General features: G+C 42.2%; 1 protein-coding gene across 2 annotated transcripts; it reads right to left on the reverse strand.

Annotated features, from left to right (window-relative positions):
* Nucleotides 1-1650: 1650 nt before the first annotated feature.
* Nucleotides 1651-25743, reverse strand: ankfy1 (ankyrin repeat and FYVE domain containing 1). 2 transcript variants are annotated; one of them, XM_080434937.1, is made up of 25 exons: nucleotides 25685-25743; nucleotides 23333-23540; nucleotides 22354-22472; nucleotides 22035-22170; nucleotides 21757-21880; nucleotides 20556-20705; nucleotides 18438-18603; nucleotides 17281-17485; nucleotides 16967-17035; nucleotides 16661-16863; nucleotides 15933-16030; nucleotides 14070-14271; nucleotides 12943-13041; nucleotides 12369-12522; nucleotides 11165-11333; nucleotides 10649-10767; nucleotides 7852-8008; nucleotides 6226-6426; nucleotides 5958-6134; nucleotides 5694-5841; nucleotides 4273-4363; nucleotides 4056-4180; nucleotides 3762-3908; nucleotides 3580-3670; nucleotides 1651-3306 (listed from the first exon to the last, which is right to left on the reverse strand). In XM_080434937.1, exons 1-25 carry the CDS (start codon nucleotides 25692-25694, stop codon nucleotides 3174-3176), a joined length of 3501 nt encoding a protein of 1166 aa, XP_080291063.1. In that variant the 5' UTR covers nucleotides 25695-25743; the 3' UTR covers nucleotides 1651-3173. The 2 variants fall into 2 exon arrangements, with proteins under 2 accessions (XP_080291063.1, XP_080291062.1); XM_080434936.1 differs by having other exon boundaries at nucleotides 3762-3932.
* Between the last annotated feature and the right edge of the window lie 981 nt (nucleotides 25744-26724).

A 26724-nucleotide genomic window follows, 5' to 3' on the forward strand; every position in this document is an offset into this window, starting at 1 on the left:
AGCAGGGAGGTGCTGGAAATGTGGAAGACCTCACCATTGCGACCTACTCAAGAAATGCTCACAATGCAACCAAACCCATTTGGGCATTCTCCATGACGTACAATCTCGAGAATGGACGAAGGAAGGACAGGGGCCTGGAGAGGATGAGCACCCGCAGGTCTAGAGACAACCGCAGGTCGAGAGACAACCAACCGCAGGTCGAGAGCCGTGACAATCAACCAACGACCAACGACGGATCACAACCTGTCACCAAGATCATGCATACCACCGATGGGTTCCTGTACGGGGCGGCAAAATATCCTCCTCATGGGGCGGCGGGACAAAATATCCTCCTCATGGGGCGGCGGGACGCATCTCTACCGCAAGTACTGTATGATGAGTCAGAAATGATGAGCAGAAGAAGATGGAGACACAGCCAAACCCTCGCCGACCAGTTCTGGAAACATTTCTTGAGGTGTTACCTATAAAACCTCCAAGTCCGGCAGAAATGGCACATCGAGATGGCAGATCGAGATGGCAGACCGAAAGGAGGAATAAGAGAAAGGAGAAGCAGAGGCTAGGGAACATCCTGGAGGGATTACGTATTTCCACCGGAAATCCGTGGGGCGGCGTATGCCAGGAATGTTCTTGAAATATTTTTACGTGTTTCCACGGGAAACCCGTGGGGCGGCTGTTACGAACATTCGGGGCATACTCGCCTATCTCCATAAATGGAGACAAAGGCTGATGTTATAGAATAGCTAGGAAAGGAGATTCCTAAAACACACCTAGCTCTGACATCAGAACACTCCTTCTAGAAACCCCATATACGGGTATAACCGGAACCATCCAGGACTGACATCATAGTCCCCGGTTTGGGCATGATAGACATAGCCAGCTCCATATGTGGGAAGGCCTGACACCACCTGACATCACCACCGTGATGTCAGGAGCCACCCTCAGGGTTATAAAACAAGCCGTCTGTCAGGGTTAATCTCATATCATCATCGACATTAGACCCAGTCCTAACCCTTCCAGAGTGAACAGCATAGACCCAACCAGGAATAACGCATCAGGCAATGCAGGGTAATCAGCGACGCTTGAGGAACATATTGACCCTACACAGAGTACCAGGACAACTGGCTGGCCGTACAAACCAGCTAGGCCTCTCAGTGGCTCTTGAGCCCGGTTCTAAGCAATCAGCCGATTATAAGTGTTTCAGCCACCCTTTTAACATTACCCTATTATAGTGCCACCAGGCCAATTTTAGCTAAACCTTTTTTTAAATATATTACTCCTACAAATTTTGGCCAAACATCACGCAAATCGGTACACATTATCTCCATAGTCAGTGATCAAGACGGATCCGTTTGATTTTTCATATTCCATCCTGATTGGCGAATTCCGAACATTGCTGGCTCCAGCCATAATCAATGTGTCTGTATTGAGGACCCTTTGACAGCAAGAAACCCCAACCTGCAGGAATATGACTCTTGTCCTGTTGTAGTTTAGTGTGGTGGCTAAATACACCAGGGACTAAAATCACAAGACCGTCAACATGCTCAGGGAAGTGTTTTTGAAATTAAAAAAAATAAAAATCTAATAAACACGTTCTCAAACAGTGTCTATTCACTGAGGGTGCACAGAGCAGTAGCAGTACATTGAGGGAAAACACTCTTATTTTGATGACCTTTATGTAAAGTTGTCTTCCCTTTCTCTAAAAGGATACACCAGGAAGAGACAGTCTAGATATCTGAGCATACAGATACAATACAATGTGCATAAAAGATTAAACAATGTGCATAAAAGATTAACAGAGGCAAGATTTAAGTTTGTCACAATGACAAGCACAAACTGCATTAAGTACAAAACAGTTGTAGTGGTCAAAAATATCACACATTTATCTGTACAATTTAACAATACCTAAAGTGGCCCCTCTACCTGGCCATCCACCCTCCTCACATTCTCCTAAATTATCAGAAATGTCATGTAATCTTGATAAAGTGCACCTGTTAGGTTTAGAAATCAAGAAGCATTAAAATGTGACAAGTCAAGAAAACTTGACTAGAGGCAATATCAGTAGGATCAGGTTTGCCAATCCCAACTAAGACCTCATGATAGGCCAGAAATGGAATGTAATCCTTTGGTGACTGATTTTGGGGAAATAATGTGATTATGACAACGGAAAGATATTCAGCTTACAAATCATATAACATGCATAATCATTTTATGCAGCTTCATAATTAATTTGTGTTCTGCACAAAGTTCATATTCCTCTGTTATGGTAAGAAGGCTTTCAGAGGTCAAATTTGATCATTTACTTAAAAAAGATTGATGCGTGTCCTTGGTTGTTTCAACCATTTTTCTTATTGAGAAACACATTTTCACCATTATTTCCAATTCATTTGCACATAGTCAAATTCATAGTCAAATTCTAATTCTCTTAATTCAAATGAACTAAAAAAAAAAGAATCTGCAAGAGCAATCAGAACCCATGTTGTCCCTTAAAACCTTAGTTGTCTCTTATTTGATCCAGTCTACACTGACAACTGGAGGCAGAAGAAAGAATGGTTATAGTTAGAATGTCACAGGTGTCCCAGTCCAGATCTTTGGAGTGGACTGGGACAGTTGGAGGTTTACAATGCTCCTTCATGTATATACATATATCAATTAACAGTGGCATAGTGTTAGTGTGTAGGTCATGAATCTCCAAGGCTCCCAATGGTGAAATATCCATTTGGTTTTGACTACTACATAGAGAACTGGGTGAACCTCTCTGCATGTTGAATGTGAATGATCCAGTACATGGCTGAAGATGACTGTTAACAGCACTTAGTTTTGAGTGATATCTCGATTTAACCATGACAAGATCACTGAGCCTGTTAAGACAATCTGAATAACATCTCCCCTCCAACACAGTCCAGCCGTCACCCAGCTGGAAAGCTTCTCTTCACAATACTTGGATGAAAAAATTATATATTTTTTTTCTACATCAAAGCGTCCCTCTAGAACATTTTATATTTTTTTCATAAGACTGGAATAGTATAGAAGTTGTGGTCCATAACTGTCCAGGGATCCCCTGTCAGTATTTCCTGCTACTGATGTCCCTTTCTCCTGTCATGCCCAGCCAGCAGTACCCAGTTGGGGCGTGGCATGGCTAACGTGTGGGGGTGGACGACGGTCAGGTTGCTGCCTTAGGATACCCCTCCCAAAGTTAGCACATCAAAGCAGATGTCACACACCCTCACTGGTTTGTTCAGGTCAAACTTGATGATGGGAATCTCCTTTATAGAGCACTTGTGGCACAGCAAGCGCCCACAGTGGCGGCTAGAGAAAGAAATATATATTACATAATTTTAAATACTTTCAACATGGCGTCCCTATTTTGGGCATATCATTATAGGCCCCCACAAACAAAGTTCACAAAGCGTTGCAATGCACCGTGTTGTGAGCTTGTTATGTAGATCGCCTGTTTTCGCAGCGTGACACCATTGTACAACAAAAGTATAAAATAGGACTTAAGTGTTAAGTAATATCAAATGAAGAGTGCATTTCTGAATAAAAAAATTATGTTTCTACTGCATATATCAAGTTACTAACCAATGATGTTTCCGTGTTGTGACTCCAAACTTAGCAGCACATTCATAGCAGTTGGACCCATCACACCATGGGGGTTCTTTGGACAGCATATCTAAGCAAACAAATAGCACAGAATGAATTATAGCCTTATTTAACCATACAGGTATGATTAGGATGAATGTAATAAAAACAAAATGGCTGACCGAGAAGGCGGAAGAGCAACTGTTTGGTTGCCACTTGGTAGTTGAAAATGTTGATGCCCTGATTGTTGTTGACACCCAGGCGAGCCCCAGACCTCACAATGGCACGACACAGGTTAGCGTTTCCCTTCACATAGGCCAGCAGCAGAACTGGAGAAGGTGATAAGAGCACGTCTATTCTAACACGACAGCATCTTGCATCTTTCACTGAGGTCTACTCGTCCACTTTGAATAACAGAATTGAACCAATCTGACATAGTGGGCAGGCAGAGGCTGATCCCAAAATGTGAAGTCTACCTGTGTTCCCTTCATTATCTGGTTTGTCCAGGGGATATTCAGCCATGCACTCCAAGAACAACTCAAAGATGGCCGCTGCATTCTCTTTCCCATAATGCCCCAGGACGTGCATCGGTGACTGTCCCCTATGAAGACAATAACATTATAATTTGACATGGAACAATGGCTACAGAGGTTTGCATATTATGAGTGACATGACAGTGAAGAGCAACAGTACCGAAGATTGAAGGCCTCAGCGTCAACGTTGGATTCTGTGAGAAGGGCTCGGACATTGTTAAGGCGAGCCTGCATCACAGCCAGGTGCAGAGCTGAGACGAAGAAGAGGAAAAGTAGTGACCATCAGTACACACTGATTATCACAGGACATTAAAAAGGGATTGTAGGAATGAACCAAATGATCATTAGTTTTAATGTTAGTCTTAATATTTATAGTTACAAATAAAACTCCTCACAAAAAGTTCAGAAAGTTAACTTTGGTCGATCATTTCTCTCCTTCAATAATACCAATTGGTATTGCATTTTATATCATTGTTATCGTTGATTAGTCACCTTTAAAACGAAGTACAGCTAAACGTGTGGGTAGCGCCCCCAAAATAATTTGCCAAAATCCCCTGCAATATTCTTCTGTTGGCATTCACTCTCGTTTTGAGCTTCAAGTGCTGGCAGGTGTGTGCCAGCCCCTGAGCATGGGTCCTGCAACTTTGTTGAGTTTGTGTATGCTCCAAGCAGCAACACTGCCCCCATGGAAAGATGCCACGTTTGTCCGTTCAGGATAAGGCCTGTGACCTGCCGTGAGTCCAGACCTCAACCCAATTGAACACTTGTGGGATCAGCTTGGGCATGCTGTATGTGCTAGTGTGACCAATAGAACCACGTTGGCTGACTTGCAGTTGCAAAGAATCCTGGTTGAGGAATGGGATGCCATCCCACAGCAAAATGTGGCTAGATTGGTGACCAGCATGAGGTGCCAAGCTGTTGTGGCTGAATATGGATCTTCCACCCGCTACTGAGGTCCCTGACAGTGTTAAATTAATAAAGTGTAAAAATGGCCAATATGTGTTGTTTTTTCCTTATTACTGCGGGAGAGTGCAATCCTCCAATCCACCAAGCAACTCAAAACAAGAGTGAATACCAACAGAAGAATATTGCAGGGGGGTTTGGCAGTTTTTTGGGGGGCGCTACCCACACGTTTAGTGTTGCTCATTCCACGAATGTCCGATCCTTACAACTTGTACCTCTTTTTAAAAAGGTGACTAATCAATGATGACGAAAAAAAATACCAATTGGTATTATTGAAGGGGACAAATAATCGACCAAAGTTAACTTTCCAAACTTTTTGAGAGGATTTTATGTACAGGATCTCTTTTTGCTTTTGGGTACCGTCTGGAGACTATGTACTGCAATAGGAAAGAAATGTAACATATTTTAACAGCTAAAAGCACATATCTCAGTATTTCCGTTTCATAAGAGGATCAAGGATATAATTGGCTTTATGTGCTCAAATGCCAAATATGTCAAAATATGCACTAAAGGCTAAAATATTGTTTAGACTGAAAACCAGACACTTTGGACTGGTCCTCATCACATCACAGTAAAAAAGCAAAAGCTTGAACCAACAGCGGAAGTGATGATTGTTACCGTTATTGCCATTCTCATCTTCAGCGGCAAAGTCAACCCCATTCTCCAACAGTACAGAGCAAATAGTAGCCAAGTCCTGCTGGGCAGCCAAGTGTAGGGCTGTTTGCCTGTGTTTGGTCACTTCGTTCACTTTGGCCCCTGCAAGCAGCTGGAAGTGTACAACATATATAACATGCATAAACAAAAATGTAACCAAAAGTACCTGAGTCCCAGTACATGTACTGTAGCAAATACAGTCAGCATGAATAAACCTGCTCTGTTTACCAGATTGCGGACAATGATCTCTGAGCCCGCCTGGACAGCCAGGTGAAGTGGAGTGAGTTTGGCAGAATCCTGCACCCTGGAGTTGACGTTGGCCTGGACGCTGATGAGGAATAGGACACTCTCAATGTCCGAGTTCTGCACGGCAACATGGAGGAAATTACGCCCCTTGTTGTCCACCTGAACAGAGATGAATAGGATCTGAGATCAGTTAGGATTCATACCGAAGGTGTGTGTGTGTGGTGTGTGTCTGTGTGTGCTGCTACAGTACCTGCTCAGCAGCCCCAGGCTCTCTCTTAAGGATTGCCTCAGCAGCCTTGTTGTTCTTGTGGGTCATGGCGCAGGCAAACGGGGTCATGCCCTGACGGTCACGCATGTTCAGACGTATCTCCGGATGGGAAATAAGCAGCTGGATAATGACACTGTGCTGGTTGCTAATGGCAATGTGGATAGGAGCTCGGCCCTCGGCATCCTGGGGAACCAGTACAAGATTAGAGAAAGAACAAACCTCATTTTGAAGTGGCCAACCATCCTGTGGGGAATGGGGATGCTTTCACTAAATATTTACATAATTCGATCTTTGATAAATAATGACCAGTAATGAGTAAATAATTAAGTGGGTAAATAATTATTTACAGTCAAGTTAATACAATTATATCACTTTACTGTAAAGCAGCCTTTCAAACCTGGAAAAGACAACACTTGTGCCATATCACAATATCCAAAAGCCAAGACAATCAAGTCTCATATCACAATATCGATATGACATCGATATATTGCCCAGTCTTGCATTACTAGACTGGGACTGGGATTGGAGATATTTGCCTACCAATATGTCTGCGGATTTCAAAATGCAAGGTAGTTGCTAAAACACCAGTGCGAACAACCGATAACAAAGGTACTCCCACTGTTTTGTAAACTAATAATGTCACAGCCCCAATATGAAGGTCCACCATACAGACTTAGGGGCTGTGTCCACCAAGGTGTTTTTCCTGAACATCTATTCTGTACCACGTGTTCACGTCTGGCATTTTTATCTGGGCACTCAGATATTTTTTTAGATATAAAGATGTTCTAGAGTATAACGCCGTATCTCGTTTTCACATAATAACAATGATAATATACTGTAGTGATATCAACAAGGTCATACATATAAGGGCTCTCCCACCATCCCAGACCACACTACATCTGTCAACCAACAATGTTATGGATTCCATGTGGGAAAGGGGCTATACAGTGTCCACACAGAAATCATTTTTACTTTTTATCATGTCAAATGGAAAATGTATTCTCATCTGCAAAAATTGTGCGGAGATGGCAAAGAAACAGAACTTGGGAAGAAACTTTCTAACAAACCACACATAATTTGACAAGGCTTTTCCAGCCGACACTGAGAAAAAGAAAGAAGGAACTGAAAGTATATGTACCATTAATGAAACTGGATCAAGCGTTCCTTAATCAAAAGTTCCATAAGTTGTTTTTGCATTATTGTATGATGTGCATAACAAATCTTTCAGAATGTATCTTGCTTTTATAATTCATATTAAACAATTGACTTATTATTTTATGTCTTTTTTTTGTTTTTTTTCCATTAACTTACTGAGTTATTCTTATGTGTGTTGAAACATACGTTTCCATTATTGTAATTTTCTTATATCATATTATCATTATTATAAGACGTAAAAGTGGTGGTGTTTTTTTATAGTCTCCAGCCTTGGAAAGGAGTTGGGTCGATCTCGTCCCTGAAAAGGTTGTCCACCCCTGACTTAACTCGTCAATGATGTGTGATGTGCTACAGCTCATAAACGACATGCTTTGGTGACAGGCTATCTACAAGGGGAAAAAAGTACATTGCGATATCAGGAAAACACTAGTCTGTGATCCAACTGAGACGGACCTGTGCGTTGACATTAGCCCCAAACTCCAGAAGGCACTGCACCACATCGTCCAACCCCCAGCTACCCGCCAGGTGGAGGGGAGACTGTCCATCCCGAGCTTCTTCATCCCCCTCCCCATTAGGACCTGGCCGCCTGGGGCTATTCACATCACAGCCACTGCACACATGGACAGATGAAGGATAGACGGAAGGTTAAACTGGACATACTGACAGCAAGCACATCCTCACCACTGTCAAAGTCAACCAGAGTCAGTCAAAAAACGTGTACTGAAATGAAATTAAACACCATCCTAGGCCTGGGCCGCGGTGTGGCGGTCCAGGCACCTTAGGCTGCAATGCCAGCCTGACAGCGGGTCGCGGGTACGAGTCCCGATCCCGACGACCTTTGCTGCGTGTCACTCCCCATTACTCTCCCCATTTCCTGTCAGTCTACTTGTCCTATAAATAAAGGCATAAAATCCCCCCCCAAAAAATAGTGCATTATTCTTAACTTTTTTAAATAACTGGCTAAATTGCCATTATTTGAATTGGTTAAAATCACCTGCTATTGTCAATGCTTGCAGGGAGAAAATGTATGCCATTGGTAGGATATAATCAGTGGTGAGCTGTGGATTTTTGAACTATGGGGGCTATATTTTATGACGTCACGTGCACGTGCGCGCCCGCACGTGCACGTGTGCGGGCATGTGCACATAGCCACTCAGCTCAGTGCTAGTTGAAATACTGTATTCAACATGTGATTATTAATGTATTTATATTTCTTATTATTTTGTTGCATTGTAAATTTGTTGTTTTTATTTTTGTTTCAATTAATTAATTATTTTATTTTCCTTTTAGTTTTATATAAAATCCCTTTACATAGATTCATCCACACATAAGTACTTAAAATAATCAGTCAACTTGTCTTTACTTGAATTACTTTTTTTTTAAGACTTACATTGCTTTCAAAACAGTGGTTTTTAAAACAAGTAAAAAATATAAAAAATACCCTTTTGCTACTCACCAAAACAAAGACGGTTTTATGGAGTTGAAAGCCTACTTTACTAAATGGGAACACTGTGAGCCCCCACCTCACGTCTAAAATACACTTTTTGGCCAGAAAAGAAAATATTTCACCGGAATTAAAACCTGTTTTTGGTTACTCCACAGTGCCCTCTACAGATATGGTCAATGGAATTTTCCTATTGACCAGATTCTTCCTTCCGGTGAAATATTTTCTTTTCTGGCCAAAAAGTGTATTTTAGACGTGAGGTGGGGGCTCAGAGTGTTCCCACTTAGTAGAATAGGCTTTCAACTCCATTAAACCGTCTTTGTTTTGGTGAGTACCAAAAGTGTATTTTTTTGTTTTACTACAGACGAGAGGCTGCGCTACCGCGGTGCGAGGGGAAAGAATGGAAAGTACCATAACGTTAAGGAGAACTCCTTCTAACGCTATGGACCAGAGCTAGACAGGGATAACTAGCTCTTGTGTCCTCTGATAAGCGATTAACCCTTTCACACTCCATGGCTTTTCTAGAGTAGCCTAATGTTATGCAAAGCAGCCAGGTTGAGGCCATTGTTTAAGCCTTAAGGTGTTAAAGACGGCTCGCCCCTGACGGTGCGTTGTTGTGTTAATGATTGACGGCTCGCGGGCGGCTGACGGTGTGTGCTCGCGCGTGCATGTGGAGCTGCTCGTGCATGTGGAGCACACGCGAGCCCCCAGCCCCATAGTGTCAGAACTAAAGGCCCGTTCAAAGTCCCTAGATGGGTCTGAAACGTGCTTCATGGGGTGAGGGATTCCGTCCGTTCTTTACGGACACATGCAAGGTCGCTGACGTTAAATCCGTAGGAATTATAACGTTGAGGTGTCGTACACCTATTAATCCACTAGATGGCAGTTGCGAGCTTTTAAATGTTGCGAAAAGTGTTGCCATGTCCGCTTATTATAAGCGACTTTGGGCGTATTTTTCTGTAAAGTTGCTTGTAAACAAACATTGGTGGTTGCGGTTTTATTTGGGCTTGTTTCTAAAGTGTAGTTGCTTATTTGGGCCAATTATTATTTAAACCAGTGATTCTCAAATAGATATTGTAGATCTGCTATTTTCATGTGATGTGGCCTAGTCGATTCTTTTGGGCTTGTTTTCATAGACCTGGTTGCTTATTTCTCTCACAAAACCTGGCAACAGCGCTAAAATGGAGCTAGCATTGTAGAATCTAGCCAAAACAACGCAATAAAAGACACAAACTAGTCCACAAACTAGACAAAAACAATGGTTGTCTACAAAACCTGAGTTTCGACCCCTACTGCACTGTGCTATATTATTTGTGTGTGTGTGTTTAGGGAATGGCTGGCTGGGTTCATTTTGTCACAGTAATTAAGTACATTTACTCAAGTACTTCCACCACCAACGTGGGTCTTTTTTTGGAGAAAGAGTGCCCAAGGAAAACTTTTTTTCCCTTATACTGCCAACGGTCGCCACTGGTACTACAGGCAACGTACAAACGAACGTACGTCGGCCTGACGGTGAATGTTGATCGCACGGAAGGAAATCCTAGAGGCGTAGGTGACGGAGGGGGAGACAAAAACGACAACGTAAGGAGCGCCGGCGCTCGTTACGTATCCTTACGTCCGACTATGAATGACCCCCCCTAGCACCCCCTTCAGCTCACCCCTGGATATAATATAAGACAGTTTGACAAATTATGTGCACCCACAGAAGGAAGATTATCGGTCATTTTAAATCAATTTATATATTTAGGTCAATAATGTAAACTGCCCATCTGCAGCCATATGTGTGCAAGCGCTGTGGTCCCAGACCTGCGGATGAGGAAGCAGGCTGTGGTCTCATTGTTTTCATCTATGGCCCTGTGCAGAAGGCTCTGCAGGCAGCCTGAAGGACCAGGGCCCCAACAAGTGGCATCACAGCCATGGCGCACCTAGCAGGGAAAATGAAGGAAAACGCATCAATCAATGTCATACTTGTAGAATAGTGTAAAGTTGAAAACACAGTATCAGACAGGAAGCAACCAAGAAGGCAGCTGGCACCAACTAAGTCTGTTATCAGTGTAAATGTACAGTAATTTGGCACTGTATCAAAAATATTCAATGATCCTTATTGTGTTCTGTAGCACAATTAACAGGACCTGTACAGATTCTAACTGATGGCAACTGGCAGGTAATTTGTTAGAAGGTAGATAGCTCATTGCCTGTGGCTGTCATTTGGCATGTGTATGGCAAAACACACCACTACGAACAATGCATGTAATACCTAATAAGAATAAATGACATGTACTTTCAACTCATGGTTCCATGTTTGGTTTGGGTGTGTCTCACCAGTGTAGAGGCAATGTCTTCCAAGCCATTCTCCAGGGCCAGCCAGAGGGGAGGGTCACCTTTCTCATCCACCACAGACATGTCTGCTCCTCGCGTGCAGATGGCATCCACTACTAGGGGAAGCTGGTTACTGATGGCTAGCTGCAGGGCTGTCTGGCCCTCTTGAGTCCTTGAAAGAGGAAAAAAATGCATTAAACTTTGCACATTTGTAACCTAAATTCCGATGATAATCATCATCGTTTGCACCTTTCCGCAATTTACGCAGGCATAATACACAGAAGACATAGGGTACTTTTTGCCACACTATTTATATGACAATCTCTTCACGTCAGCTCAGGAGTGGCTCCCAGTGGCTCAGGAGGTAGAGCGTCCGTCTTGGAATCTGAAGGTTCCAGGTTCGATTCCCGACTCTTCCTGGCTACATGTCGAAGTGGAAGACATTGAACCACTAACTGCTCCTGATGAGTAAGTTGGTGCCTTGCATGGTTTCCTCTGCCATCGGTGTGTGAAGGTGCGACTTGGAGAAAAGCGCTATTGCAGTCCATTATATAAATGCAGTCCACATCAGAACAATTAAATGGAATTTAGGTTTAAATTCAGAAAATATTCCCTTTAAGTACACACACTTCTGGTTCAGAATGAATAGAACGCTTTTCTTCAATACAGATTTTATGAGTATTCCAAACTTGCTAATAAGACAGCTATGCCACAAATGAACCTGCAGCTGAGAAACCCTCCATACTATGACACATTTTCCTCATCATTTTAGAAAAGAAATAAAGTTCTAATTTGCAACAATTAGCAAGCAAGACGGGGTGTAAAAGCTCAGTTAGCATCCGCTAGAGTCCACGCTACTCCTTACACCCATCATGAAATTGGCCAACGGGTGTCTAAAAGGCATGTGGTCACCAAAATCAGTAAGCATGGAAAGTTGATATATTTTTGCCTGAGGGTGGCACTAAAGTGTGGGTCATGGGGTGTTCATGTTTTTCCAGAGACCATGAATGCATTCACGGTAATCTGCCCATTAGATGTTCTTGTTCAGATAAATGTGTCTGCAAGTGGAAAGTTCGGCGTAAGTGTGGTGCTAGGGGAAAGGCCATTAGTGGTGGACGGACTAACAGACCAACATTGACAAACATTGCCATAAACACTAGCCACTTTTCTATCCACTGAAGCATAACATGACAGTGACTGATCTTACCGAACGTTGATGTCAGCCTGATGCTCCAATAGAAACAGGGCACTCTTGCTGTCCTGTCTTTGGATGGCCATGTGTAACAGGGTTTGGCCATTTGACATGGTGTCATTGATGGAAGCCCCTGAGCCCAACAGCTGAGCGGCTATGGTGTGCATACCTGACATGGACAGATATTTTATTTATTCAATAACACATAATCGTAATCAAACACTTTCAAAACAAGTGTCATTCAAGAAGAGAGGTCTTGGCACTCTATTAACCACATGAACCCTAACAAAGATGTCAGATCTACAAGCTCATAACACACCCCGTTGCAATGCTTTGCGAGCTGCTTTTAGATCAGTTATCTTCAGTGAAGATATTTAGTGAAGAGGGTAGCGGGTCTAGTACAGACCCCTGGGGGAGTCCAGTCAATAAAGTATATACAATATTAAGCTAATACTTAGTTATTATAACTTTCAACAGTAGAAAGGATATAATTCACTAAATTCCTCTCCTAATTTTATTCATAAGTAAGTTCAGTAAGTAAGACCACAATCATGTGAATGACCACAGGTCTAACTGTTGTTTACTGTACCTGTCCAGAGGGCCAATCCCAGTACTGTCTGGTCCATGGAGTCTTTGAGGCTGAAATCTGGGATGATTTGAAAGTTGTTCGTGGCATGAAGTGCATTGGCTGGAACAGGACCGTGAAGGAAAGAAATACAATAAGTGCTTCCACATTGGACTGTTATGCACTTGCCAAGTGCAATTTCTATATGAATAATATCTCATATGTATTGACCAGTTAGAAATATATTAATATTGCACAGGCTTTTCACATGACTTGTCCCATTACAGCATATACAGTACACATTCAATACTGTTTACACTGCTCACACACACTCCTTTTTGACTGGGATACCTGTATCCCAAGTCCTATATCTACACGTCGGAATGTCACTGTTTGATGATTGGTTAGATTAGTTTGATGATTGGTTCGAATGGTTGAAGGAAAGCCTTCTTTTCCCATCATCCGCTATCGCTTCCCATGCTATGTTCCCATGCTCTGTAGGTTCCGTGTTCCGGATCTCCGGAACGCGGAGGTCACAGTGGTCCTCAGAGCATACACAGGCGGCTTCGTCGGAGACCCAGAGCGCAAAATTACAATAGCATTTTTTATCATTTCAACAAATAAGCACAAACTAACTGCTTCACGTGAACAATGTTGGTGTAATTAAGAGATTCGATAGGGGATATATTTTTATATACACAGATTTAAAAATAAAGAAAATTATGTTGAGGTGAGGTTACTTCCTCATTTTCCTCGTCTGTTTGGCGAACTCAGAGCAGAGCTCATAATGTCACTGATAACTTTGTCCCATTGCCTACTGCAAATGCCAATCAATGCCCTGTTTTCAGACTGGTATCCCAGTCACAATGACATTACTTATGTCATTTGTTCTTGTTACTTTATGCTTTTATATATACACTAGACCGGTGCCTCGGGCCATGCAAGTCGGGAACTTTGACTTTGAACTTTTTTTTCTCCATACCTTACTCATATTTTATACTATATCATTTGTATTCTTCTCTGTACACCAGTTCAAATTCCTTGTTAACATACTTAACCAATAAAACAGATTCTGATTCCAATTAGACTCTCAATTAAATCCGGCATTCCATATGCCATATTGCTGTAGTATTTAAAACCTCTGTGCTGACCTTTCTGCTCCAGGATGACAGAGACCACATCTGAATGGTTGTGAGAGATGGCCATGTGGAGGGGGCTCTGCAACGCCACGCCATGGGTATCTTCAGACAAGGCCTTCTGGGTCTGAAGATTGGGGTTGGCCCCCTGCTGGAGGAGTTCAGCAGTCAGACTTGCCAGGCCACTGCGACATGCTGTATGGAGAGGGGTCTCGCCCTGTATCATAGAGTGAGGGAAAAAGCATAAACAAACATTGTGATTTCATAGCAGTGATATATGTAGTTCAAGGACCAAATCAGTGGTCTTGCATGTTAAGCTCATTGACTATGGCTCACTGTATACTTGACATTACAGCCAACCATTTTCCAAAGCATACCGTGGGTCGTTAGATTTTTGAAGAAGCCATTCATTACAATATGTATGAAAGTCAACTTGCAGAGACAGGGTCTGAATTTCATTTTTCAAAATGGGGGAGAAAAAAAATAGAGGGCGGAGAAAAAGTAACCATTCAAGAGAAAACAGCAAAAATAGCAGATCTACTAGCAACGGCAAATCTGTTATTTTCGCCAACGTATAATGACATTCCCAAAATAGGGACCACAGGTTGAAAGTGGCAAAAGAATGTATGTATGGATGGAAATAAGAATGTGTCTATAACATGAGATGCACTTAGCGCCAATCTAAAAGTGATCTGCAAAAAACGTTCAGAAGTGGTGGAAATATGATATACAGTATCATAAAATAACTGAATTTTAGCTTAAATGCGAACGCTAAGGGGTGGCAATTGCAATTGACACCCCAAATGAAGGTCTCCGCCAGGTCAGGTAGGTTATTGTGGGCCAGCAATGGAATTAAGTCATGACAATAGACTAGATAATGTGTACCGATTTGCATGATATTTGGACAAAATGTGTAGGAGTACTATAAAAAAATGATTTGGAAATATCGACCTCCTGATGGCACTATAATAAGCCAATGTGAAAAGGGTGGCATTTCTTCCTCTGCCTTTCAAAGCAATCGGACGCTGCGTTCATGATTTGAGGCATTTTGTTCAAGACGAGCCACTCCTGCAAACTTTAGATGCCAATCTTAGCCAATCAGGATGGAATATGAAAAGACGGACAGATCCATCTTGATCACATGACTATAGAGATAATATGTACAGATTTGCGTGATGTTTGGACAAAATCTGTAGGAGTAATATGCTAAAATTGGCCTCCTGGTGGTGCTATAAAAGGCTGAAAAATGCAGGGCAGAGGTTTTTCCTTGGCCTCTAGGGAGCGTGGGTAAGAAGTTTAACGCAAATCGGTCCAGTTATAAGTAAAAATGTGAATCAGCCAGTTATAGCGCCACCATAAGGCCGATTTGAAAAAGTAGGATGGCATTTCTTCCATGGCCCAGTGGGAATGTGCGTGCAAAGTTTCACGGCAATCTTAGCCAATCAGGATGGAATATGAAAAATCTGACAAATCCGTCTTAGCCTTCGGCCTGGCGGAGACAATGAGGGGGGAAATGGTTAATATATGGCAGAAGCTGTGAATAGACAATGACGCCAGTATGGTCCTTCAAATTTAAAGATGAATGTAGTTTTTAGAATGCATTCATATAAACAATTAATGCACTGATGTTGTCATGCATTATCATTAACGCCTGCTCTAGAGTACAGAATCAGGCTGATGCAACTTGTTTTCGATGCAGGACGCTTTATGCTGCAAAGGTGTGTTCATAGAGGGGCCTACATAGCAGCACAACTTTACCCGTATTACAGATAAGAGCTTGTGTACCACTGTGATGCAAAGGACTGAGAGCAACATTCAACTCTTGGCTTGTGTTTAATCGTTTTTTTTACAGGGAAACATGTGACTTCCAGCACTCACCCATTTGTTGACATGGTTGACCTTTGCCCCGTGAGTAGCTAAGAAGAGGGAGGCCGCCTCATTGCCTGCCACCGATGCTCTCTGCAGGAGGCAGTTTCCTAGCGGGGGAGAGGAGGAAGAAGAATGAAAGAGGAGAGGAGTGAACATGTGAGCTGCTATTAAATGGATGCAACAATATGAGTGTCTTAAATCATGAAGACCGGGAATGCATCGGTGTCATTTTTTTATTTCTTTGGCTATTCAAAAATAGCAGATATACAAGCTCGTAGCGCGGCACAGAGTGCCGCGCTAAGAGCTTGTAGATCTGCTTTTTTTTTTTTTATCGTGAAAATGTGTGCAAATCTTTGAATATATGTTTTTTAAAGCAAATTTTTTTTTCTCAAATCTTTGCTTCTGGGGATTCTACAAATGTCTTCTAATCCTAAAAACATTTTTCCCCCCCATTATGTTGCTATAATAATCAGTGGTTCTCAAACCTTTTTCATGTCAAGGACCACCCAAAATGTTGTTCCAGGGACCCCCCAGAAGCAAAGATTTGAGTTAAAAATGTTTGTTTTAAAAATACATATACATTGAAATATTATGCAATTTCTCTAAGAAATAGCAGATCTACAAGCTCATAGCTATGAGCTTGTATATCTGCTATTTTTGAATAGCCAAAGTATAAAATAATGGTTAAAGTGGTTACACAGATGCGTTCCCTGTTTAAAAGGGTGTTTTAACAGTACCTGTGGTAGTGTCAGGCGCATCTGGGTTGCTGCCCCTCTGGATGAGCTGAGCTGCGAAGCTGTTCTCATCGAACGAGGTGCCATTCTCCACTGGCGCCTCATCCTCAAACGGATTTACGGAGTTGTCTGCAGAGACTGTGATGTACTGCAGGGCCAGCCACAGGGCCGTGCTCCCCTCGTGGTCCTTAAGCTCTAGGTCAAGCCTAACAGGAGTGCAAGATAACGATTGGGTTATACCAGATCAAACGATTGTGTTTTGAGTTGTGAAGGCCTTGGGAAATTGAGGTTTGCTCAAACATGACTCACTGCTTGCACTGTAGGAGTTGGCTGAACACGGGCTCGTTCCCTGATGCCACAGCTTCGTGCAAAGGGGTTCTTCATATGAGGAAAGAGAATAACGTGATATTACAATACAATACTGGCAGCAATGTTAGATGTGCTTCAAACTGGTTGCTTAAAATGTTTTTATCTTCAAGGCTTAGTTTGAAGGCTCGAATAAGACTGGTACAAACGAAACCAAACAAACTAGCAGACAAACAATGAAAAACTAATCCTAAAACTAGTCCACCTCTTGCAATTCAAATGGGCACAGAGATGGTTTACGATGTGTGTGAGCCCACCTGCCCTTGCTGTTCTGACTGTTGGGATTGGCTCCAGTCTTGAGCAGGGCCTCTGCAATTTGGGCCATCCCACTCATGACCTCCACGGAGTGTTTTTTGGGGCTGAAGGAGCAGACCAGATGGAGGGGGGTCTCTACTGCCCCCACCGTGGCTGCATTCACCTGGGCAGAGTGGCGGATCAGGAAGGTAGAGGCAAACTCGTCACCTGGACGGGGCGGGAGAACAATATGCACATCAGACTCTCACTCAAAACGTTTAAGGTTCCCATCAGGTTGTATGAAATATTTGCAAAATGAACACTTCATATTTTTGCATATATGTTACAGTATGCTTGGAAAACCAGTCAAGATTGAAAAAGGAGTGCTCGCTTTCTTCGCGGCAGGGCGGCGCCCCCTGTCAAAAAAAGAAACGACGTCTCGGACGTACCGTGACTACGGGGGACAATGATTTACGATTCTGTGCCTATCGGGACATAACTCAGACGGTGCTGAAACGGCTGAAGGTGACTTCGCAACGCTCGGCACGGCGACTCCCTCGCCTAGGCTCGCTCGGCAGTGCCTCTCGTGGCTCAAGTCACCTTCAGACGGCGCGCCTCCGTCGGTGAAAACAAATGCACCTTTTTCAATCTGACTGGTTTTCCAATCATGAGCTGTAGCATATATATTATATTTTTTCAGATGCTTTAAAAACAGTGTTCTGCTCCAACAGCAAACAACATGCCATCAGTGTGGACACTTGTGAGCTGTTCTGTTTTTTAGTTGTATAATGTTTTATTTTTTTTTGGCTATCAACTATAGTTCTTTGAAAGAAAATATATTGGCAAGTCAGACTTAAAAATAAAAATAAAATCAGAATCAGCCAAGAATATTCTAAACGGTGCATTTCTACATTATAAGCAAACATTCGCAGCATAACAGCAGATCTACAAGCTGTAGATGTGCTATTTTCAACAAAGAGACATGGTGCAGAGGGAGAAAAAAATAGGGTATCAATTGCAAACCCCTGAGGGACCCCAATCAACAAAGTATATAGGGTTTAAGTGGTTAAGAAGCCATTCCAAAACCTCCAGTCTGTGAAATTATCATAGTTATTTTCTATACTTTCACCCTCAAACATTTAAGACCCATGCAGAACACTGTAAGGGAATAACTCCAAACCTCGTTGGATGGCTTTATGCAGGAGGCTCCATCCACTCTGGTCTACCATATCCACATCTGCTTTGTTGTTCACCAGTGTGGTAGCAATGCTCTCCAGTTTGCGAGAGAGGGCTAAGTCTAATGCCAGGTCCCCGTTGTTGTCTAGTTCATTCAGCTTGTCCGGCAACTGAAATAAATCAGAAGAGAATGCGATTCAAGAAACTCATCAACAGCTGAATTTGACTTAAACCAGTGGTTTTGGAGATTAGCTTTGGACACACACACACACACACACACACACACACACACACACACACACACACACACACACACACACACACACACACACACACACACACACACACACACACACACACACACACACACACACACACACACACACACACACACACACACACACACACACACACACACAGTTGTTTAATATTACTATTTTGAAATGACTTAAAATGTATAGTTGCTAGTTGACAAAAGTACATTGTTAATGTCTAGCGTTCAAAACTGGCTATATTTATAATGCTCTGGAACTATTTCTACATACTGTTTGGGCAATTGCCCATACAGTACATGGGCATGATGATATAAACATTCAGAGTGGTGGGCAATATGGCAAAAATATATCACGATTTTCTTTCAGACAGAATCACGATCCACAATCTTATCACAATGTATTTTTCATGTTGTTTTTCAGGATTATGATTATTTTATTATCATTATTAATAAAATAAATGATGATTCATTATATGTATATGATCATTAATATTATCTCACACACACACACACACACACACACACACACACACACACACACACACACACACACACACACACACACACACACACACACACACACACACACACACACACACACACACACACACACACACAGTAGATATTAATCTATCTATCTAGTGACATTCAGTGTAGGCTGATGTGGATGGCCGTGTTGGAAAAATATTTGCGAGTGAATAGCTATTGTAACTTTAGGACTACTGCTGATCAATTATTTTGAGCAGACTGATGAAACAAAAAAATTCAACGGTTGCATTTACCATACAAACGCATCTTGCCTCTTTCCAGCACTTAGGCTACTTGCTTTCTCAAATGCTGTTAGGCTGTTGTTGCACTGTTATGGGGGGGATTTCGCTGTTTCCCCCGAGGGTCGCGTTTAAACAGTACTAACGTCGAGTGACGTTCTAACATTGTTTTTGCAAACGTTGCAAATAAGCTTAGTTTGCACCGTGTCGGTTTTTCAATATCCAAACCAGTTCCATAGACAGATCGAATTATTTAGGGAACAACTCCTGTGTGTCTGTCTGTCCAGTGAGTGCTTACTGCTTGGCACTGCAAAGAGCAGAATCAGATTACTAAAAAGGGGACGGGACCGGTGGAAGTATGCATGAGCAAAAAGAACAACGTGTCACAGCGCGTTGTTACCTTGTAGATCTGTTCTTTTTGGCAAATGACACCGCCATACTACAGAAGTATAAATTAAGGTATAGAACTGCAAATCATAGAATGTGCACTCGCTGTATCTCGATCTAAATTGTGACGCATATCGCGTCAGACCACTTCCGGCGCTAGGGCGACCTAGTGGCCAAAATTGTTTCGCAATAATGGATTTTCATACAAACTAACTGTACATCGTGTAAGTACATTAACGGTGAGGAAAGCAGCTCTGGCTATAGCCAGACCACGATGCAATATTTGTGCAAAGTGTGGAGTCCATTGGAGAACGCGTGTTCTGCGAGACCCTCCCCCACGCTGACTCCGAATTCCATGGGTGTCGGCCTCAATTCTGGTAAACAGATTCAGTTCAAAACACGCCAAAACAAATGCAGGGTCCTACCGTCCTAGCGCTGAGGTTATTTTGGAAAGCAACAACACTGGCAGAAATGGCAAGTTTTAACTTTAAAAATAAAATACATTTCTGGTCCATTTCCTAAACAATGTTTAGAGAAGTTGTCAAAAACACACATGTGTGGAATGGTTATTGTGAAAAAATATACCAGGGAAAGATTATTATCAAAATGACCTTTTGTTTAATTGAAAAGGTTACACAGTATGACTTTAAAATTGTCTGTTGCCCTGTCTTTAACAGCTAGGGAGTGACCTGACCTGTGAATCCATCTCCATGAGGTAAAGAAAAACTACATCCTCCCTCTCCACTTTGATGGCTTTGTGGAGTGGATACTCCGTTTTAGACTTGATCATCTTGAAGAGGAGCTGGGCACTCATGGTGCTGAAGTCTTCTTTCCTCAGGTCATCCTGGTAGGAAAGATGGGAGGAAAATAATTTCAACTTGCAGTACGGTGGAAAAAAACACTTTATTTTGAAACCAGCGCTGGAAACCTAAAGATTCCAGGGACCCCCCCCCCCCCAAAGAAATGACTTCACGGTGAGAAACCAGATGCACTAGTGCAGTGGTTCTCAAAGTGGAGTCCAGGGACCCCCAGGGGTAATTAAGGGGGTTACAGCGGGTACCCAGCAAAACTTAATTGAGGTTACAGTATTTGTGTCAAAATCGTGAATTCTGAAAAAAAGATTAATGATCTTTTTTTTAACACAAAACTTCCCTTGTGGGGGGGTTCCCTGGCACAAACTATTTTCACAGGCGGTCCCCGGACAAATACATTTCCTTGACTGAAAGTCCAACATCAAACGCTGTATTTTCTCGCATTTCTTGAGCAAACTGTAACCTTTTTCCACCGTATATTGCAGTTTAGGCTGCTCCTGAGAATGACAATTACAAGACTAATTTAATAGATTACTGAAAGTAGTTAAGTATTTCAGTCTACATAGTGAAATGTGATAATATGAGCTTCAGTCATTAAACATCTTAAAGTACAATGAAACACCATAGGTGGTGTGAGAAGGCAATGTCAGATGTGTCTGTCTCCTAGTCAAAAACATAACCTACTATATGACCATACTATGGCTCTGGCCAAACCAGATTTATAATATCGTAAGGTACTTCAAACCAAGGAAAATGCACCTCAATCACATCGTCAACAGTTGTGAAAGTGAGGGCAGACACACAACTAATTAAAACAGCAAGTTCAAAATGTCACCTCATGACTTGTACACAAAAGAACATCCTGGAGATAGACTGTCTAATTTAGCAAACTCAGAGGATGATGATGCATTACTTTCACTTCACTGTCCAGAAACTCATCCTTATCATCATAGAAGAAATGAAACAGTGTCTATAAGCACCCCTTCTTGCATGCGCATGAGCACACACACGTACATAGTACACACACACTCTTTCTCTGTCTATAAGTTGCCCAATGTGGCCCAGTAAAGAAAACTGCCTCACCCAGTGACTAGCTATGATTTCCCCACAGTAGTTCATCAGTGTGGTGGCATCGAGCTCCTCAGCGGTTTGATAGAAACTAATACAGTTCCTAACATTAACGGACGACATCACACCCTTCTCGCACCTGCCCCAAAAAGGAGAGACAATTACATTTTTGCACCAAACAATTACTGGTAAAATCAATCTAAAAAATACGGCATGGTACTATAATAACACTATTACTGCTGTAGAGACCGTAAACTATACTTCTCAGTAGAAGGCAGAAGCCAACTACTTACCTCTCTCTGAGCAGCTGTAGTTGGAAGCGGTTGGCCAGCTTCATCAAGTCAATAAGAAAGGCATCGTCCCCACTAAGCTCCAAGTCGTCAGTGTATGCCCAGTGCAACATCGCTACGGCGACATCTGGCTTGGCATCTGGACAACCATTGCATCGGGTGATAAAAGTTCAAAGGAGAGTGCTCAGCTATTATCATGCTAAAATTCTAACCAACAATGAATTACATGTGGATTAAATACTGGCCTTGTTGACATCTGACGTTGTTACTGTCAGATGTTTTGGGCTACTTAACACAATGCTGTAACAGCAGGACTGCTCACCTGTTAGGTCCAGTTCTGAGGTGGTGGCCAGGTTGGCCAGACTCCAGACATCACTGCGAGCAGCCAACACAAATTTATGGGCACTGAACTCCTCCCCTGCAACTTTTACCTTCAGATCACTGCAAAAGAGTGGCCACAACATCACTGCAACCAAATAATGTTAGGTTTGCCATATTAGGCATTTTTGAATTGCTGGAAAATGTTGTACAACATTTTATAGTGTAATATGTAACACAGTAATAATATTAAGTATTTACCTTTGGCTAAAATTACTTAACCACAGAATACAAGCAAAACGTTTGAAAACACAAGGAACAGTGAATTACATAGGCCAATATCTAAAGTGAAACAATGCATATGATATAACATTAAGATAAATGTTTATTGATCACTGCAGGGATATTCAGGTGTCATAGACGTGATTGTGTAAAGTGAACAAATGAAAAGAACGTGAACAATAACAAGTCTACTTGAATTGGTATTATCGGGTTTCCAGTAAATATGGCCATCCTAAACATGAAAATTCCATGAACAACAAATGCAGCTACAAGTGGGGAGTGTCATCACATAAGCCAACAATTTTAAGATGTTAGATTTATGTAGTGAAGAAAAACCTTCAGATGGCTCAGTCACAGTAGACAAGCTGCCACTTGTCTAATAAAGGCTGTTTTGTTTGGGAGGGATACTGTGCTGTAGGACAGGGTACAGTTGCACATATTACCTGTGTCACAACTTAAGTGTAAACAATGCGTAGGCCTGTTGTGAAAAACTAGTAGTGGCGCGTTGCACTGAGATTATAATGTAGGCCTTTTGTCTCATGTCAAATACAAGTGGTTCTAATCTGGACCCACCACAATTTGTGTAAAAGTTACATGAAAATGTCACATGAATGAACGCTGCCTCACGTTTCACGTTTGTACTTGTACTTGTATTGAAAAATTGGGTACCATTTGGCTACCGTCATGATCACCTCCCTCACCTGTACTGTTCCTGCTGATAGAGGTCGGCCACGATGTTCAGCAGGCGGCTGATGAAGGTGTCTCCAACAACAGGGTCGGAGGAACCCTGGCTGGGGGATTGAGCGGCCAGTACCGCACAGCGTCTTTCTGTGTCGGCCAGCTTCTGCTGCATCTTCACATACTCCTGCCTAAGCAGGGCCAGGTGCTTCTGAAGCTTGGCCACCTCCTCTGTCCCAGGTTATGGCACAGGAGCACAGTGAAAGGATGAGACAGAGGACACAGTGAGAAGAAACCAGGTTAGCTGAGAACTATTTCTGTTGCTGCACTTATTTAGGTCTGTTTTTGCAGCAAGGCTAATACATCAATGTAGACGTATATTATTTATAGCCAATGCAGTGATACAATTTTATAAGTCAATACCTGCTTTGGGATGATGTATATACTTACGATATCACTCCTAGCTAAGATTATTTGTTTAATGCGTCTGTAACTTATCTATAAATAGACGGCTAAATTGTAGAGCAACAGTGATGGATGAGAAGTGGTTGTGAGCTATATTTGCACCTACAATTTCATTGTACTATTAGCCAATACCAGCTTAGCCACCAAGACATTTTGTCTATTCCATTACATGACATGACCGCTCTGCACAACACTTTGTCGGGTCACTTCAGTTGTCCAGAAACTTTAATTTCTCTGCATGATCCTATGCTAGAACAATGTTCAAAAGCACATTTTGTCTCCATCTTAAAATATTGTCTGAAACAGAATCCAATGAGGGTAGTCGTTTTTGATTAATTTCATTTGCATAAATAACTTCATTTCCGTTATATTTTCTGGAGAGCGGAGGGTTACAAGTGTGATACGTGTTTAAGCTTGGATTGCACAGAATTTCACTGGGGCCCACTTCCTTCCATTTCAACCAGAGAAGTTTTACTGTGGGCTGAATGCTGAGGAGGCACATTATTTCGCCTTCCCTCGTAAACTGTTACTGGCATCATTACTGGTCATGAGGCGCAGAGGGGGAGTTTCTCAACACCACCTGACCACCCCAACACAGGAAGGGATCTGTGCTGCACCAAGAGCTTAGGGACAAAATTATTAGCAAAAGTACCAGAAAAAACTTCGACCGAACACTACTTTGCACATAGCTGTTGCAGAACAGTATTTACAACATGCCTACATATAATGCAAAGTTGTATTTGTTTAATTTGGGGAAGACAATTCCAAGTCTTGGTACTTAAGGAAACTCCACCCCAAAATGTCACGTTACTCATTTCATGACATGTACTAGGCAGTTGAAATAAACACGTCCAAAGATTATTATTTTTTTGGCAGCAAACATATCTCTGATGTTTAACACATAATGGTCTATTCCCATTGTAAATCACTCTTGGTTGGCCTATTGCTTTAGTGCATATTTTCATCTGAACAGGCACACAGCGTGCCTTGTGACCCTAGCATTAATAGCACTCTAGAGCTGTGGAGATGACTCCTGACACCTGTCCAGTGGAGACTCTGACGGTCTGACCTCTAATATCAACCAAATAGATTGAAAGAATTAAGTGTAACGCAGCACACGGTTATTAGGTTGTATTGACAGTCATAACCGCAGGACAGTACTGTAGCTAGATTGAGTGAGCTTCAAAGCAGTAAGTCAACGTTAACAGGTTAACGCATAACATTGATATTTCACTACCTGGGCAAATCATCACTAACATTAAATGTCAATTTGTACAAGTTAAAGTAGTCATCCACATTACCAAGCTTAACTAATGCCCATCCCCACAGTCGAACCCACCACCCATGACTTGCTTGACTACCTCCTCCAAATAGTAAATAAAATGAACACCAAAACGCTCGCCCCAAAACACAGTCGCCCGGGGCAAATCCGGCGGTATTCACCTGGTATTACTAAACGTAACATCAGTAAACTATGCCTAAAAAAACTAACCTTTCCTAAACGTAACCTCAGTAAAACGGTGCCAAAACCTAACCTTATTCCTAAATTTAACCTCAGTAAAATTAAGCCTAACCCTAAACTTAATTCTAACCTTATCCTCGGTCAGTAAAACATATACAAGAATACAAGAACCACAGGTCCGCTAAAAAAAAATGGGGGCGGTCGTGTTTTAGGGCGAGCCTTCCGATTACCAATAAAATTGCGCTAGCAGCAACATCTCCGGTACGCTAGCTATCAAGATCAGTATGCCAAGAGAGTGACAATTAAGGGGCTTCTTTCCCAGTAAAGCCATGCATGATTTAACGCTTTAGGAAAAACAGACGTCAATATCTGCAGTTCAATACGCATAACACGAAGGGAGGGAGTATACCATTTGTAAAAAAATAAATAAAGAAATTCTATCTCATACCTTCCGCCATGTTGCTCAGTGCTGCTACTCGGCTCTGTCCGTGACTTCGTCGCTCTCTGTATCGCGATATGACTATGGAACTGCCCATCTGGTCCATCGTCAGTGTTGCCAGATTCTGCGAGAGAAATAAGCAGCCAGGTCTATGAAAACAAGCCCTACAGAAGCGACTAGGCTACGCTACGGCTCTGTGAAAATAGCCAACCTACTACAAGCTCACAACCAAAGAAAAAATAATCTTGAAAAAGGGGTGATTTTTTATTTAAAAAAAAACATTTAGCAACATAACAACTTGTGTCCCAAAATATATATCCTACTCTACTTGTCTCTGCAGTACATATTAATTTGGGGTCCTTGATAGCCCTGAAACATGACTGTCATACAGCGTCATGTGAACCATGGCTAGGGTCCTTGACATGAAAACGTTTAAGAACCACTGATTTAAACAACATTAGGAAACAATATTACCAAAAAACCCAAATAAGCAACTTACACATTCGAAACGGTAACCAGTCAGATAGAGACACACGGCCGGAAGCGGAAGGCCTACAAATCCACGCCCACTTTTGACACTCGGGGTCCGTTAGAACGATGAACTGCAGCTCTCAATGCAATCTCTATGAGAGGCATTGTAAAATACCGTCATTTCACTGGTTAACTACTGAGGCTGTAGCGATTTTTTTTGTGTTCTAATAATCTGTCCCATTTGTTTAATTTGTCCTTTTTAATGTCCCATATCTTTCATCTCGATATACTACCCACAATATACTATAATATACTCCATCAGTATGTCAAAACCGCTAGCATCGGAGATCCAGACTTTAAGTGGTCGCATCACGGACGCATCCCTTGAGGTTTTCAATACCCAGAAAACTGGCGAAAGTGGACGTTTTCAATAGGTTTTGGTCATTATCTCTGGAACAGAAGGTCCAATCTGCTCAGTTCAAAGCTTGTTGGATGCGTGACTTTGAGGACATTAAGCACGCAATGACACATTTTCGGGTTATTTTTTTTTTAGGGGAGGCGAGATCTTAGTTGGGCAG

The sequence above is a fragment of the Gymnoscopelus braueri genome (assembly GCF_963280865.1).
Source record: "Gymnoscopelus braueri genome assembly, chromosome: 8".
Taxonomy (NCBI): Eukaryota; Metazoa; Chordata; class Actinopteri; order Myctophiformes; family Myctophidae; genus Gymnoscopelus; species Gymnoscopelus braueri.

Excerpts from the sequence above, each read along its gene's own strand:
- ankfy1 (XM_080434936.1), bottom strand. Across the intron at positions 20,706-21,756 it reads AAATCATAGCTAGTCACTGG|GATGACCTGAGGAAAGAAGA; the intron begins GTGAGGCAGTTT and ends CTTTCCTACCAG. Across the intron at positions 12,523-12,942 it reads GGGATTGGCCCTCTGGACAG|GTATGCACACCATAGCCGCT; the intron begins GTACAGTAAACA and ends TGTCCATGTCAG.